Genomic DNA, 16,492 nt, shown 5'->3' on the forward strand with positions numbered 1-16,492 from the left:
TTTAAATCGCATATAAGTCCACCATATGTGGATATTTGAAGAGTGTTATCCCCTTCCGTGCAGACACTGTAAAATCTCAAGAGCAAACATCCATAGTGCAATACTGTCTTGTAATTAAAAGAATACTTTATTATACAATTGCACTCACATTTAAGACATAAAAAAATCGCATATCACCATATATATGGTTATTGACCCTCTGGAGAGTCCACTGCCAGGATGTCCAAGTGATGATATAAGGAAGCAGCCTGGTTACAGTCCCGGTAACTGATGGTCCAAGATGCAACTCCTTACTTGTAGTCCTAACAGCAACTCCGTTCCTCAGATGGGGATTCAGTGACTTGTAGCCATTTTCTGTATTTCTACTTGCCACTTGGGCCCAGCTAACAGGGGACTTTCAGAGGTGCTGCTATTTTCTACTAGTGCACGGTTTCAGGTACCTTTTGCTCTTTGTTGATATATATATATATATATATATATATAAATATAATTAATCTTTTATATGTTTACATTTTTAGACCTAATCACCTAATCAATTGTTATTTATCAAATAAATTGATATATTTCTATTATAAATGCACAATACGATCACAATATTATCAATTATCAATATTACGATTAAAATTTTAACAAAGATAATTATATTGGAGTAACTAGGTCCTTAAGTTTCAGAATAACAAACTTTGGTAAATTTGAGGAGTCCTTACAGCATATAAAATGGAAGGAATTAGAGGTATGGATACTACTAAAAGGTGGCAAACTTTAAAAAAAATTACTGCTGGAGGGCACAGATAAATTGATTCCTAGGGTAAATAAAAGCACAAACGTCAGAAGGAAACCTATGTGGCTCAACAGCAAAGTCAAATTTGAAATAGCTAAAAAAAGGAGGGCATTTAAAGCATTTAAACAAGATGGGACACCCAAATCATTTGCTGCATATAAAAAATGTGTTAGGTGCGGCCGCCGCCCCTCAGCATCTCTACTCCAGTGGGTGCTGCGGGGACAGGGGATGGCGGCGGATGGTGATTTCCCAGCAGGCAGTGGAACTGTATTTACTATAACCACCCCCGCTGGCAATGAGTTCCAGAAATTTACTGCTCTAATGGTGAAGAATCCTCTTCTTAATTCAGTCAGGAATTTATTTTCCTCTAACCTCAGTACATGCCCGTGTGTCCTAAGTATATGCCTGATATTGAAAAAATCATCTCCCAGTTTCCAACCTGACTGAAGATGTCTCTCAGTGCTTGTGCAACATGTTCTGTGTCAATGGATGATAGGGCCACGGCCTCAGTGTAGTGTGTAGCAAAGTCAACTAGTGTTAAGATGTACTTCTTGCCCGTATGACTGGAAATAGCTAATGGTCCGACTAAGTTTATCTCAACACGGGCAAAGGGTTCTCCTATAATAGGTAATGGATGCAGAGGGGCTGTCCATTGGGGCTTCCCCAGTCTTTGGCAGGTATCGCAGGTGTCTCAATACTGCTTGACATCTCTTAAAAATCCCCGGCAAAAAAAGAAATTCTGTAACAGTCAGGCCAGCAACTTATGGGTGACAAAATGCCCAGCTGCAGGGATGTCATGGGCAAGAGCTTGTAATTGCACTCAGGTACCACCAACTGTTTAGTAGGCATGACATCTTCCTGTCCAGACTGAGGAATGACCACTCAGTACAGTAATTCATCTTCCCAAACTATCTTGTTTCCATCGGCTGTTTCTAACCAAAAGTCGGCCATGCTCCTCAATTTACTCAAGGAGGGGTCAGTCTGTTGGGCCTATCAAAACTCAGTCTGGTCCACCTCCCCCAAGTCTACCTTAAAAGTGCTGGATAAGGGAATAAAATCACTCATGTAGTTGTTTGGGTAGATTGTTACTGTTCCATATCTGTTACCTGGGTAGCTACTCTTTTAACTTGGCTTCTGGTCACCGCCTGGACAAAGTGTGTTAACAGTCCTTGTCCCAGATCATTTCAGATGATGACCTTCACTTGTAGCTCCTTGAGTACTCTGATGTCCACGATTCCTTGATTAGCTCCCTAGTCCAGATGTATCTTGGTGATGGGTATGTCGGCCTGTTGTTCCCAGGCAGTGGCAATTCATATATAATGTCCAGGAATCACCATGTAAGTGAGAATCAGGTCTGGTTCAATCAATGTGAGTGAGGCCCCAGAATCTCGTAAGCACTGTGCCGACTAGTGCTCCACCATCACAGTCTGTAGGTGCCCTTGCATACTCCTAGGAGTTGCTTGCTCCTCCTCCACTACCAGATCCACAATGTACACCCCATACAGTATGTATCTGACTGGACAATCTCATCGCCATAATTCTCCGTATAGTAACATACAGATGGAGCCCCTCTCTTTCATTGCCAGCTCTTGCCAGAATGTTCCTGCTGGCGAGCGCTGGGGGAGAGACACACATCAGACTTGGACGCATGTGCGTCTCACACGCATGCGTCCCAGTCTCTCGGCGGCTGGGCGGGTGATGGTCAGGATTAGAGAGGGGGGTGTGGGGAGGGGGGCCAAGCATCAGCGACCAGCAGCGAGGCAGCGGGGACCCGGGAGGGCGCTCTGTCAGAACGGGGTGCGCGAGTGTTTTGTGCGCATGCGCCCCCTTCCGATGGCTGGCGGGGCCTGCAAAGATGAAACGGGCTCCATCTGTACCACAGATACTCGGGCTGGTCTAGTCCCAGGGAATGATCCTCCTGTTTGTGGACAGTCCTCGGCAAGTGCCCTGGTTGATTGCAGCAGTAACACTTCTGAGGTTTTTGGTTAGCTACTCTGGGCGATTGATAGGTGACGCTTTTGATAGAGCCTCTGTTATTAATATTATTGATGCATGTTTCTTTGTCAGGGGGCTTCTCCACTCATGGGATTCTTGCACTACCCACTGCACTGCAGACTTTCCATTGGGGACTATTAGCTATATATTTATCAGCCCATTCTGCAGCTTTCTCAGGTGTCTCGGGCTTCCTGTCTGCAACCCACTCCCATACCTCTGGTGCCATTTTAACCATCCACCATGATTAAGTTTATGATCTGATCCATGTTTTATTATTTATTTATTTATTTATTTAGTAACATTTTTTTATATAGCACAGCATATTCCTTTGCGCTTTACAATAGGAGACAGTGATACAACAAACTGGGTATTTACAGACAGTCAAAGGTATGAGGGCCCTGCTCGCAAGCTTACAATCTATAGGGAAATAGGCATTGATACACAAGGATATATATATGTTCTTTATTGCACTTATTCTACCAGAATGCAAAGGTTCCTGGTGTGCTGGTGTGGATATGTGTGGACTGTACAGTGGGGGTGTGATTAGATAGGAATGGTATATGAAGGTTAAGTGGCTGGTTCTGGAATTTGATAAGCTTGCCTGAAGAGGTGAGTTTTCAGGGAATGCTTGTAGTTTTGGAGACTGGAGGAGAGTCTTATTGTGTGTGGCAGGGCATTCCACAGAGTGGGTGCAGCCTGAAGAAAGTCGTGCAATCGGTAATGGGAGCGAGTAATGAGTGTGATAAGAGAAATAATTTTTGTGAGGAGCGTAGAGGTCCGTTTGGAAGATATTTTGATATAACAGGAGATGTATGTTAGTGTAGTTTGTTTTATGGCTTTGTGTGCAAGTAAAATTATTTTGTATTGAATATGGTAGAATACAGGTAACCAATGAAGTGACTGGCAGAGTTGCTTTGCAGACCATGAACGTCTGGCTAGGAAGATTAGCCTCGCAGCTCTATTCATAATGGAATGTAGTGGTGAGAGTCTGTATTGGGAAAGGCCAAAAAGGAGAATATTGCAATAATCAATACATGAGATGATGAGCGCATGTATTAGAGTTTTTGCAGTGTCTTGTGTGAGGTAAGGGCATCATGTGCCTCAGCCGTCCGCCCCCGGCACTGGCATCATGCCACCATTTGCATGGGAACGTGCAGCGTTTGCATGGGAACGCTCAGCGTTTGCATATGAACGCTGATGAAATGCTGGGCATTCCCATGGCCAATCCCGCCACTGCCCCCATGGGAGCGCCACCCACAGAAGCTCTGCACATGCGTATAACTGATTATGCGCATGCGCAGGGTAAAACCATTGGTCCGAGACCGAAGGAATCAGAATCAGCTCCAATATGTAATAGACATAAATACAGTGTGCGCATAATATGTAATGGGCATTGTGGTGTTTGGCATAATATGTAATTGGCCATACGCTGTGCGGCATAATATATAATAGGCATTTTGGTGTGTGCCATAATGTGTAATGGGCATTATGGTGTGTGGCATAATATGTAATGGGCATTGGGATGTGGGGCATAATATGTAATGGGCAATACGGTGAGTGGTATAATATGTAATAGGCATTAAAGTGTATGGCATAACATGTAATGGGCATTTCAGCGTGACATAATGGGGGAAATTTAAAAAAGGAAATTTGTAAAAAAATAGGTGTATTTGTATTTAGAAATACACGTATTTTTGACATTTACTATCCTGAAAATACGGCGATTCGTATTCGTATTGATGTGCTATCAATATGAATTCGAATTGCCTTATTTTCAGGATAGTAAATGTCAAAAATAAGTGTATTTCTAAATACAAATACACCTATTTTTTACAAATTTCCTTTAGTAAATTTTCCCCAATGTGTACTGGGCATTAAGGTGTGCGGCATAATGTGTAATGGGCATTAGAGTGTGAGTAATCCTGTTGCAGTGTGTTCAAGGGGCTCGACTGTGTAATGAAAGTAAAATATACTACTGTGAGGGGGTAATGTGAACTGGTACTTTTATGTAACCACAGCCCTTCCCCACTAAGATACACCCTTAAATTTTGGCTTGCGCCTTTGGCACGCACTGTCCCTGTTTTTGATGTGAGTGTGAGGGGGGGAGGGGGCACCTATTCCTATTCTGGCATATACCACCAATATGTCTAGTAAAAGCACTGCTGCTACTGGGCACATTATGTGTATAAGAAGCACTACTACTATGGGCATTATAAACCCTTTTTTTTCGCTGCGTGCCATCTCTTTGTAAAGTATGGAAGGGCGCAAATGTAATGTTTGCAGGAGGGTGCCAAACACCCTAGCACCGGCCCTGCCTTGGGAGGCCATGCTCCCCCTTCAGTTAGGCCACGCACCTCTGCATGCACACTTGCCTCTGGGAAAGGGTGGAGGTTTTAATGTAATGTGGGCACCAAGTATCACATGTTGGGGAATTGAACCATGTTAGGCAACATGGACTATAGACATTTTGATTACTATATCCATCTGTCTTGCTTTTTTTATTCTTATTGTTTGTATCTATTTTTCTGGTGGTTTCATATGTTTTTCTATGATTTGTACTTTTATGTTCAGATTCTATTATCCTCTAGAAGGTTCTAAATAAAAAGGTAGCTTCTGATTGGTTTCCCATAGCAACATCTAATTTGAAATAGATCTCCCATCGCAGTAAATAAACCCATATGTGTTTGTTGTATTGGATGTGTAAATAATGTACTGTTTTGTAATTCCATCCATGAAGAGCAGATTGTGTTGAAATTCTGAGAAAATGTGGTGACAACAATAAATTTCCTGAGAGCCACACAGCAGAAAGTATATGTGAGCTTCTGTCTTCAACTGATGACACAGGGGACTGCATTCCGTTGGACACCTATCTCCGTAAGTAGCAGTGTTTCACTTTAAAGTTGGGCATACACTAGGCGACTTCTACCCTCGGTGAAGTCGACCCTGATCCGCCTTAACAAATCTCTTAGCAAGCCATCCTTCTCCAAGCCTTTTCTGTTGCAAAGTACAAATATTACACCAAAGAACAGAGAAGCAACACTGTTACACAATCAGGGCCAGATTAACAATGGGGCGGACAGAACTAGTATAGCTCCCAGGCGAGTCGGGGTGGAGGCGCCCCGGTGCCCGGGGAAGGGGGGGTGGTACCTGTGGTGGACGCTGTCGGCGTCCCTGCAGTTCTGGAGGGGGCAGGGGTGTCCGTGCCGCGGGGGGTACCTGTGGCGCTGTCACTGTATAAAGCTGCTGGCAGCAGCGGGGTCCCTGAATAGAGAATAACTAGCGCTATGCGCGCGACGGCGCGGGAAGCGCTTCTGATTTTGAAAACACTTGCCGCAAGCTGATTAGCTGAATCTCAGCCAATCAGCGTGCGGCAAGTGGTTTCAAGCCCAGAAGCGCTTTGCGCACATAGCGCTAGTTATTCTCTATTCAGGGACCCCACTGCCGCCAGCAGCTTTATACAGTGACAGCGCCGCAGGTACCCCCGCGGCACAGACACCCCTGCCCCCTCCAGCACTGCAGCGACGCGGACGCCGCCAGCTATATGCTGGGGGTGAGGGGCGAACTGCCACCATCCAGGTGCCGGCACCCTATGCCTAGAGCTGCCTAGTGGTGGCACCGGCCCTGCTCCCAGGGCCCTAACTAGGTGTGTGGTGCCTTGCACATCTGCACTATAGGCACACCTTCTGGCACACACCTTGTCCCCCGACTCTCTCTCTCTCACCGCGGCCAGTAACATTGCCTCCCCTCAGCGCTGCATTGTGATCCCCAGTCAGCGGACTGAGGGCCTTATTCTAGTTCACTCTTTCTGACAAATTCCTTCTTAGATGGACAAAACCATGTGCACTGCACGGGGGCAGATGCAACATGTGCAGAGATAATTAGATTTGAGTGAATTAATTTGTTTCTGTGCAGGGTAAATACTGACCGCTTTATTTTTACACTGCAATATAGATCTCACTTTGAAGTACAACCCCACCCAAACCTAATTCTCCCTGCACAAGTTACATCTGCCCCACCTGCAGTGCACATGGTTTTACATAGTTACATAGTAGGTAAGGCTGAAAAAAGAGTTGCGTCCATCTAGTTCAACCTGGTATAGATATCCATTGCTGATTTGGTAGGTTCTGATATTTTACAGACAGAATATATTTCTTGTTTGTACCCATGGATGTTTTTATCCAGTAAATGTTTGTCCAACTTTGCCTTGAACACATTTAATAAGCCAGCCGTTACCACCTCTCTGGGAAGAGAGTTCCAGAGTTTGACTGTTCTAACCGTAAAGAAATTCTTTCTACTAGCTCAGTGGTTCCCAACCTTTTTTCTCTCCCGTACCCCTTGATTAGGCTTTTCATTGATGAGTACCCCTCCTCTCAATATGAAATATAGACAGAACTTATGAGTGGAGTGGAAGTGAGCGGTATGTGTATCCTTATGCGTATATTAAGGAGTAGCGGATAGGAATTGTGCCCTTCCATGTCTGGCTGCTGGTTGCGTATTGTCTCCAGGGTTCCCAATTACACCTGTAGGATTAATGCCACTGCTTCCTCCACCTGTGTCAGTGCAGGGCAGATGATTGCTGAGGGCAGCATGGTAGTGGATTGCTAGTCAGACAAAAGCACAAGGAGACACTGATGACGCTGAAGACAGAACCGTAAGTGACAAAACATGGTTCTTCTACATGGCAATGGGTCTTCTGCCATCAAAATACTTTTTTTCATCTTCCGCCATTGCCAATATTATTTTCAAGTACCCCCAACTGGTATGCAGAGTACCCCCAGGGGTACTAGTACCCCAGGTTGGGAACCACTGTACTAGCTGAATGAAATCTTTTTTTTTTTCTAATCTATACTCATGTCCTCGTGTCCTAGATTCCTTTCTAGTAGAAAAGAGGGTGTGTGAAAGTTCCTTTTATTGGCCCTTGATATATTTGTACATGTTGAGCATGTCCCCCCTTAAAAGTCTCTTCTCTAGTGTAAATAGTCCCAGCTTGCTTAATCTCTCCTCGTAGCTTAAATTCTCCATTCCCCTAATAAGATTAGTTTTTTCTAACTCTATGATGTCCTTTTTATAGTGTGGGGCCCAGAACTGCACTCCGTACTCGAGGTGAGGTCTCACCAATGCCTTATATGGTGGCATAATTACCCTTGAGTCCCTAGTTTCCATTCCCCTCTTAATACATGCCAGAATTTTGTTGGCCTTTTTTGTAGCTACATTACAATGGGCACTACATCCCAGTTTGCTGTCTATTTGGACTCCTAGATCCTTTTCAAGTATGGAATTACCCAGTTCCTCTCCGCTAAGGTTGTAACTTGCACACTGGTTGTGTCTCCCAAGGTGCATAACCTTACATTTATCTACATTGAACTTCATCTTCCATTTTTTGCCCACTCATCTAGAATTGCAAGATTTGATGACTTTGCTAAGTTTTGTATTGTCCGCAAAGATGGATACATTGCTGAGTAACCCTATCTAAGAAGGAATTTGTCAGAAAGAGTGAACTAGAATAACCCCGCATATGTCAGTCACAGCACAGCCTGTTGAGCAGATCGCTGGGTCTAGAACACAGAGGGGTAGGACTGCGCTGATACTGATTGGTGCTCCCCCTCTGTGTCCTAGACTCGGCACTCTACCTAGTAGGCTGCACTGTGACTGACAATGGGCCAGATATATAACGCTTCAAAAAGTGATAAAGTAGAGAGTGATCAACAGCCAGCCAATCACCTGTCTTGTTTCAGACTGAGTTTGAAAAATTTAAGGTTAGAGCTGATTGGCTGGTTTTTTATTACTCTCCACTTTATCACTTTTTGAAGCTTAATACATCTGGCCCATTGGCCCTAACTGAGGATCCTCCAGCTGGGGAACACCGCGCAGCACAATGGGACACGCTGTCACTGGCTGTGGAGGAGGGTCGAATTGAGAACAGCAGAGGTTGACACTGGCAGATACCAACTAATGGTATGTACTCAGGCGAAGGGGGGTATGGCTGACACGGGTGGTTTTGAGGAAAGGGGACAGGGCTGACACTGAGGGGAAAGGACACAGGGCTGACACCGGCGCTACTCCTGTGGGCATTGTGTCTATCTATATCTGGTGCAGAGTGTCTTAGGGGATCTACCTGTGTGGTGTAATGTGAATAATGGACACTACTGTGTGGTGTAATGTGAATTGGAACTATTGTGTGACCATGGCCCTTCCCCAAAACACTACGTCCCTAAATGTCTAGTTATGGCAGATAGCTCCAGGCCTGCATATGAAAATAGACCCAGCATCTTAACAACATAATGAAAGGCCAGCTGCACAGCTGCCACATATTAAAATAGCATTTCTATTTTCTTCACAAAATGGTGCAATTTTTTTTTTAAATTTAGGAAGACATTCGGGCTGATATTGTAGCATGTGTACATGCCAACATGGCACTTGCAACACCCACACAGCACTGCTCATAACACCTCTGCTTTACACAACAGACCCATGACAGTGGCGTAACTAGAGATTTTGTGAACCCCTGCCAAAAACAGTTTCTGGCATCAGCTTTTAGTCTGGGGGACAAGTGTGTATATACTGTGTGTTTTATATATATATATATATATCTCGGAACCTGTGATTCACAGTTTGTCTCACTTTGGCCCTTATTCTGATCGGTGCAGCCGGATCCGAATATGCGGCCAGGACCGTGCGTCCTAAACCCCGCCTTCCATACGGATCGCCAACTCCGTCCGAACGCTGTAAGAAGCTGTCCGAACGGACCGCACGTGTATTTCTCATGAATACACCTCCTCCATCTCAGGGAACCTCCCCCATCATTCGATGGTCGCAGACCATCGAATGCAGGACCGAGTGGTCCGCCAGCTCCCGCAACCTCAGACCACACGGGCATTTCTCAGTGCAAAAGCAGGGATCTGGGCGGGCAGCTGACATCTGGCAATGTCATATGTCCGCCCCCTACACGTGCGTCATGGCCGCATTACCATACGTACGCCCAGCGTTTTCATGGGAACGCCCATGAAACGCGGGGTGTAAACATATGGTAATGAGCCCAAACAGCCCTTCACACCCCTCTCCACCCCCTGGTCGTAGTGTACACATTTCATGCGGAATTTGGCCGTGCGTCCCGCTCCCACATGCGCAGAGACGCCTCTGCACATGCGCAGACACAAAACATCGGCGGCACGAACGCACGCAGATATTACCGCACCAACCAGAATAAGGGCCTTTGAGAGGCTATACAGGTATTTCTATATTGTGGACAGAAGAATGTTACAGCCGGCACTGTCATTCACCTGTTATTGAGTATACCTGCCGAAGCTTTGTTTGATCATTTGTTAAATAGGTGGTCCAAACAATTTTCTACAATTATTGCAGTAGATTACTGCACTAATTACCATCAGCCCATTATTGTATTAAGCTAGAGGATACACCTCCATTCATGCATTTTGTAGAGGACACATTACCTTTGGATTGATTCATTGCCCCTGATGAAGTCCTAAGGGACGAAACACGTCGGGCCACGGATTTATACTTTATGTGGCATTTATAAGAACATGAAAGTGAGGATGAATTCCCACATGCTGGAAAACTCTCAATAAATGTTCATTGTATGTACATAGCCACGAAGTGGTGTTTTAATACAGCGCACCTCTATTCTATATATATACAGTATATATATATATATATATATATATATATATATATATATATATATACACATACATATATATATATACACATACATATACATATACACAGGGAAAAAAGCCGGCACTCCCTTTGCTTGAAATTGCTGTATGCTGCACCAGGTGCCTTCCTCAGCCGTACCCCAAACGAGGAGTGGCACATATAGGGTTGTTTTAGGTGGCACTCCGACGTCTTTCACAAGAATTATGACCACGCAATTTTCATCAAGATCTCATAATTCTTGTGAAAGACGTCGAAGTGCCGCCTAAAACAACCATATATATATATATATATATATATATATATGACGGCCGTGTTGATGTGCGCCCAGCTGGACGCCGCCGGACGTGGTGACGTCACTGCTGTGCGCGGAATCCCGGAAACCGGCCCGTGGATGAGCGTGGTGGACGGCTGCAGGGAGGAGGTAAGTTAGCGCTGATTCGTTAACATGTTCTATAAATATCTATGCACTTGCACTTTATTTTGTACTTCACACTGTCTGCACTTGGTCCTGACGACGGGGGTACGGCCCCCGAAACGTTGATGACGCCTGTAAGACCTTCTATGGATTAAACTGGTCTTGTTTCACCTGCATCTGCGAGTCCTCGAGTGCCCAGTTATTTGCTTCCTATATTCTGTGGGCAGTGCCATGTTGCTGCCCTCTACAAGTTGGCACCGGGGCGAGTTACCATCTTCAGCTCATTTCAGTCCAGAGTGACGGCCCTTCTGGATATATATATATATATATATATATATATATAGAGAGAAAAGGGGTTTTCAGGGTGCGCTAGGACCTTTCAATTATTTAAGACAGTATGGTTTAAAATAGGAAAAATTTAATAAACATTTGCTCACAGAGCATAGCAGTATAAACAAAGGTCGAATTGATACACTTTACAATGTATAAAATGACATAAACACAATTCAGGTCAACAGTCGAAATGCGCCCAATAGTCCCAACGCGTTTCGTCGTGAACACGACTTCCTCAGGGGCACAATACAACAGTAGGCAACGATGGTCACACTGTGAATTACAGTAAATACAAATAAATACAATGTCCATAAATTGGATAAAAACAAATAATAAGAAGAGGGTAATAGGTTGAGCAGGTGTAAGAAAAGGGAGAAGGAAAACGATTAAATATTGGTCCTTTGGATCACATACCAGTCAATGGTTTAGGGTTTGGACACCAACCAAATATAGAAATTTCACAAAGAGGAGATGTCCTTAGGTGATTATAACATAATGTCCTACAATTAAAGTTCAATAAAATCCTCAGTATAACATTTCGCTTAATTCAAAACAGATTATTTTCCTTTTGAAGTATGATGAAAAAAGTACATACCACCAGCTTGTTTACAGATGAATAAACAAATAGAGAAACCATTCAAAGTTATACGGCTATAATGACCACTTTCAATTGTAGATAGATAAGGGGAATCTGGTGAAGTGAATAAGATTGACACTCTATTATAATCAATTCAGCAACCTCTGCAAGTAGGGTAGAGATTGGCAGAAAAATACATAGAATTAAATAAAGTATATATCAATACATACTATTTCCGACTAAAGAAATGTACATAAAAAAAATATTTTTCATAATTTTTTAACGGATTACATTCTTGAAAAAAATTAAGTTTAGAGGAACAACAGCATGTTCAACTCACATATTAAACCATAACATCAAACAGCAAAAATTTACCAATATAGGTGAGTACTTACTAGTAGCCCAATGGAAAGATGTGTACTGCTCAGCTCCAAAAGTGAAAGTGACAGACCTGTGAGTGAGCTGGGTATATATAGGGTGTAGAAAAAACGTCACTTCCTGTAGCTGTTAATGGGATGTGAACTATAAAGTGCCTTTTTTTTTTTTTTTTTTTTTTCTCTTCTTTTACCTAGAGGAAATGCTGCTATATTATATATATATATATATCCCCAATATTACAATTCGCACTAAAGCCTATTACACCAAATAAGTTTACAATAAGATTTCACAGTTCCAAACTCGGCAGCCTCACCACTGTGTTCCCTGAGGGATAGGGAACGAACAAAGCCCAATATTTCTACCCAATAGTGGCGTGGTGCCCAAAATAAAGTCCACAATGCACTCTTGCAAGATCCCAATCCAGTGAAGTAAACAGGAGATGTATTTCCAATAATTGTTTATTTATCTTCATAGGATTGTCAAGGTATAAAACGCTTGTAGAGCCCAACGCGTTTCGTCTCATAGAGACTTCATCAGGGGATATAATGATCTACAAGTATATAAAACATTGTTTCAATACATAATACATAAACGACTTTCTCTTATTTTCATATAGGAGATATTTAAAATAGGGGAATTCCCAGAGAGGACAAGAAAAAGAGATAGAACAAAATAGTGAAGACGAGATGGTGAACTAGTGATGATTAACAAATAGTGGGATGGAAGAAATATAGAATGGTGAATCTATTTTTATTTTTAATCCTTTTGTGGTAATTTTATTTTATTTAATTTATCTGTGGAATAAAGTATTAAATTATCCTTAAAAGATTTGTGTCTATTTACCTTGTGATCTTGAATTTATGAGATCGGTAGAACGATTCCTTCTTTATAGAAATGTTTTCCAAAGAGATTTAATTATAAGGACGTGGTGTCCCTTGAACCTTTAGGAATTTAGAATGTGAATTAGTGAAATATTTTAATGAAATTATTTAGATATTATAGTGTGTATTAGGTGAATTTACATACCTATATTATGGATATACAACATTAACAGTTGATTGGATATGAGTATGCCTATTATGGTGGCCTGTGGAAAGATAATTCTACAATTATTTGTATTTCTATTAAAGTGACATAAGTGCAATTTAGTGAGAGCTCATTATAACAGCAGGCCGGAAGCTTGAAAGCATAAGAAACCTGCCCAATATGGTCGCCCAGATGGAATGCAAACTCCTAGCCACGTGAAACGCAGGCCGGAAACTTGCATCTCAAACATGGCGTCCAGTTGGAACGCACTTCTGGCTTGCTTGGAACGCAAGCCAGAAGTAAATGGCGGTAATTGTCCTGGACACGCTGAGGAGACGTCGTGTACCAGGAATGCTAAAACAAACAAAGCAGGCCTCAGTTAAAGATTGGCCACATTCCCCACTACCACTAATGAATGTAATGCACTTTAGAAGTAAGAACACACTGATCCCCGCCCGAAAATCGGGTATATAGTGGGAAGTAATGCATCATGGGAAATACTATGGCACCATGGGTAATTTTAATATTACCAGTTAGACCAGATATAATTCATAAAAAGTTACCCTTATTTACACAGATCCCTAAAGGGTACTGAATCCATATAGCACAGTAAAGAAAGACACCCAATATATTAAGATAAATAGTGTTTAGACCACTAACCAATTAAATAAGGGAGGAAGTGATGTCACTTCTATATCCCTATATATAGAGTTCAGGCTTGGGAGACATTCATTCTGTTAGCCTCTCTGAAGCAACCAGAAGTCTCACTGAAGGTAAGAACAAGGAGTAGCAACTCCCATATGGATACGGGAAACAAAATGCATATATCCTATGGTTAACTATGGAAATTAACAAACTAAACTTATTGAGTATTTATGTATTTTATTTTAGATGTATTTGCTTTTATATTGGATGATGGATTGTCATCCGTGTTTTAGGTAAGGTACCAAGAATAGTAGTATATAGTTTGAATATGTGATAAAGAGGTTGTTAATTATACCAATTATACAAATTATCCAATTATTAGGTACGTTTTTTAGCTCCGACACAGAGGAGGCTAACAGGAATTCTTAATCCTGTTAAACTATAGGTATGTTTATAATGAGCTCTCACTAAATTGCACTTATGTCACTTTAATAGAAATAAAAATAATTGTAGAATTATCTTTCCACAGGCCACCATAATAGGCATACTCATATCCAATCAACTGTTAATGTTGTATATCCATAATATAGGTATGTAAATTCACCTAATACACACTATAATATCTAAATAATCTCATTAAAATATTTCACTAATACTTCACATTCTAAATTCCTAAAGGTTCAAGGGACACCACGTCCTTATAATTAAATCTCTTTGGAAAACATTTACAAGATCACAAGGTAAATAGACACAAATCTTTTAAGGATAATTTAATACTTTATTCCACAGATAAATTAAATAAAATAAAATTACCACAAAAGGATTAAAAATAAAAATAGATTCACCATTCTATATTTCTTCCATCCCACTATTTGTTAATCATCACTAGTTCACCATCTCGTCTTCACTATTTTGTTCTATCTCTTTTTCTTGTCCTCTGGGAGTTCCCCTATTTTAAATATCTCCTATATGAAAATAAGAGAAAGTCGTTTATGTATTATGTATTGAAACAATGTTTTATATACTTGTAGATCATTATATCCCCTGATGAAGTCTCTATGAGACGAAACGCGTTTGGGCTCTACAAGCGTTTTATACCTTGACAATCCTATGAAGATAAATAAACAATTATTGGAAATACATCTCCTGTTTACTTCACTGGATTGGGATCTTGCAAGAGTGCATTGTGGACTTTATTTTGGGTGCCACGCCACTATTGGGTAGAAATATATATATATATATATATATATATAACTCCTCCAGAAGAAAGGCACTCCACACAGGTAATTTGCACAATAAAAAGCTGTATTGAGGTTAAATCATCGCCAAGTACTTTCGGAGCCTCCGCTCCGTCCTCAGGGCATAAACCACATCTACACACAGTAATCACGACAGTGTTTCCCCCAGTATTTCCCCACATAAAACAGACATTTATACATTACCAGCCATGGTCTCCCGCGCTCCACGCCGGAGTCAGCGTCCCGGAAGCTGTCAGACCCGAACTTCCGGTATCCGGCGGACGGACTGGTACGCACGCAGCGATGCGCTCCAGTTCCCTACTTCCGCGTTCCACCCATACTTCCGGGTCTACAAGATCTCCCTGCTGTACCCCAGACATCCGGCTTCGTTGCTACGGTAACGCAACGGCTTGGCAATGTCCTGTAAAGACAAATAACAAAATACATATTAAAATCCAGTGCATGAATGACTAATACACACAAAACAGACATACATGTACACACAATGAAAAATTGCAGTATGAAAAAATGCAGTATGAAAAATGCAAATACAGTCCTATATTTTTAAAGGGAAACTGATTTTTCCAGAAACAGTTAGCAGCACGATATAGGGACCATGGATCATAACAGCTTACACCAAGCTGTTCCAATTAATTTTATCATTAAGACCATTAGGTCTAATGGTATTTAAACGTAAGATCCACTGGGTCTCCCTAATAAGTAGGGACCTAGCCCTATCTCCACCCCTTAAACTGACAGGAATTTGGTCAATTATAAAATATTTTAATGATTCCAATGAGTGGCCCAGTTCCAGGAAGTGTCTAGGGACTGGTTGGTCTATAATTTTACCCTTCAGTGTATTCCCAATTGCCGACCTGTGGGCAGCCATCCTTTCCTTGAATTTCCTCGTGGTCTGTCCCACATAGAACAGACCACAGGGACAAACAATAATATAAATTACAAAGGATGAATTGCATGTCAATACAGAGCGGATATCGTAAGTTTTATTGTTATGAGGGTGTTTAAAACTTTTGCAGGGTTGAATAAATTTGCAAGTCGCACAGTTACTGCAACTGTAACACCCAGCTGGTTTTCTATACACATTGGGCTGAAGTGGTGGACTAGTATCAGTTATGTCCGCCTTGACCAATCTGTCTCTCAAGTTACGACCTCGAGTGTAGGCCAACAATGGTTTTTTATTGACCAACGCAGGGAGATCTCTGTCTGTGGCCACAATGGGCCATAGTGCCTTTGTAGCCCTTCTAACAATCGGGCTAGTCAGAGTAAATTCGTTAACCCAAGGAATAACTTCCCTTTGGCTTCTCTTGTTGGGCTTAAACAAATCTTCCCTGGTCATTTTCAAAACTCGGTCTTTGAGGGACAGCAAATTCTGTAACTCATAGCCACGTTCCCTGAATTTGACCACC

At 42.1% G+C, this 16,492-nt stretch overlaps 1 protein-coding gene across 2 annotated transcripts in view; it reads left to right on the top strand.

Moving 5' to 3' along the window:
• Nucleotides 1-16,492, top strand: part of RECK (reversion inducing cysteine rich protein with kazal motifs) — a 531,495-nt gene that overhangs the window by 326,837 nt on the left and 188,166 nt on the right. For both annotated transcript variants that reach the window (XM_083188355.1, XM_083188354.1), the window contains exon 12: nucleotides 5,514-5,650. In XM_083188355.1, the coding sequence (XP_083044481.1) occupies nucleotides 5,514-5,650 (137 nt within the window). The remainder of the gene's footprint in view (nucleotides 1-5,513; nucleotides 5,651-16,492) is intronic.

This window comes from Crinia signifera, chromosome 5 (assembly GCF_055691185.1).
Source record: "Crinia signifera chromosome 5, ASM5569118v1, whole genome shotgun sequence".
NCBI classification, from domain to species: domain Eukaryota; kingdom Metazoa; phylum Chordata; class Amphibia; order Anura; family Myobatrachidae; genus Crinia; species Crinia signifera.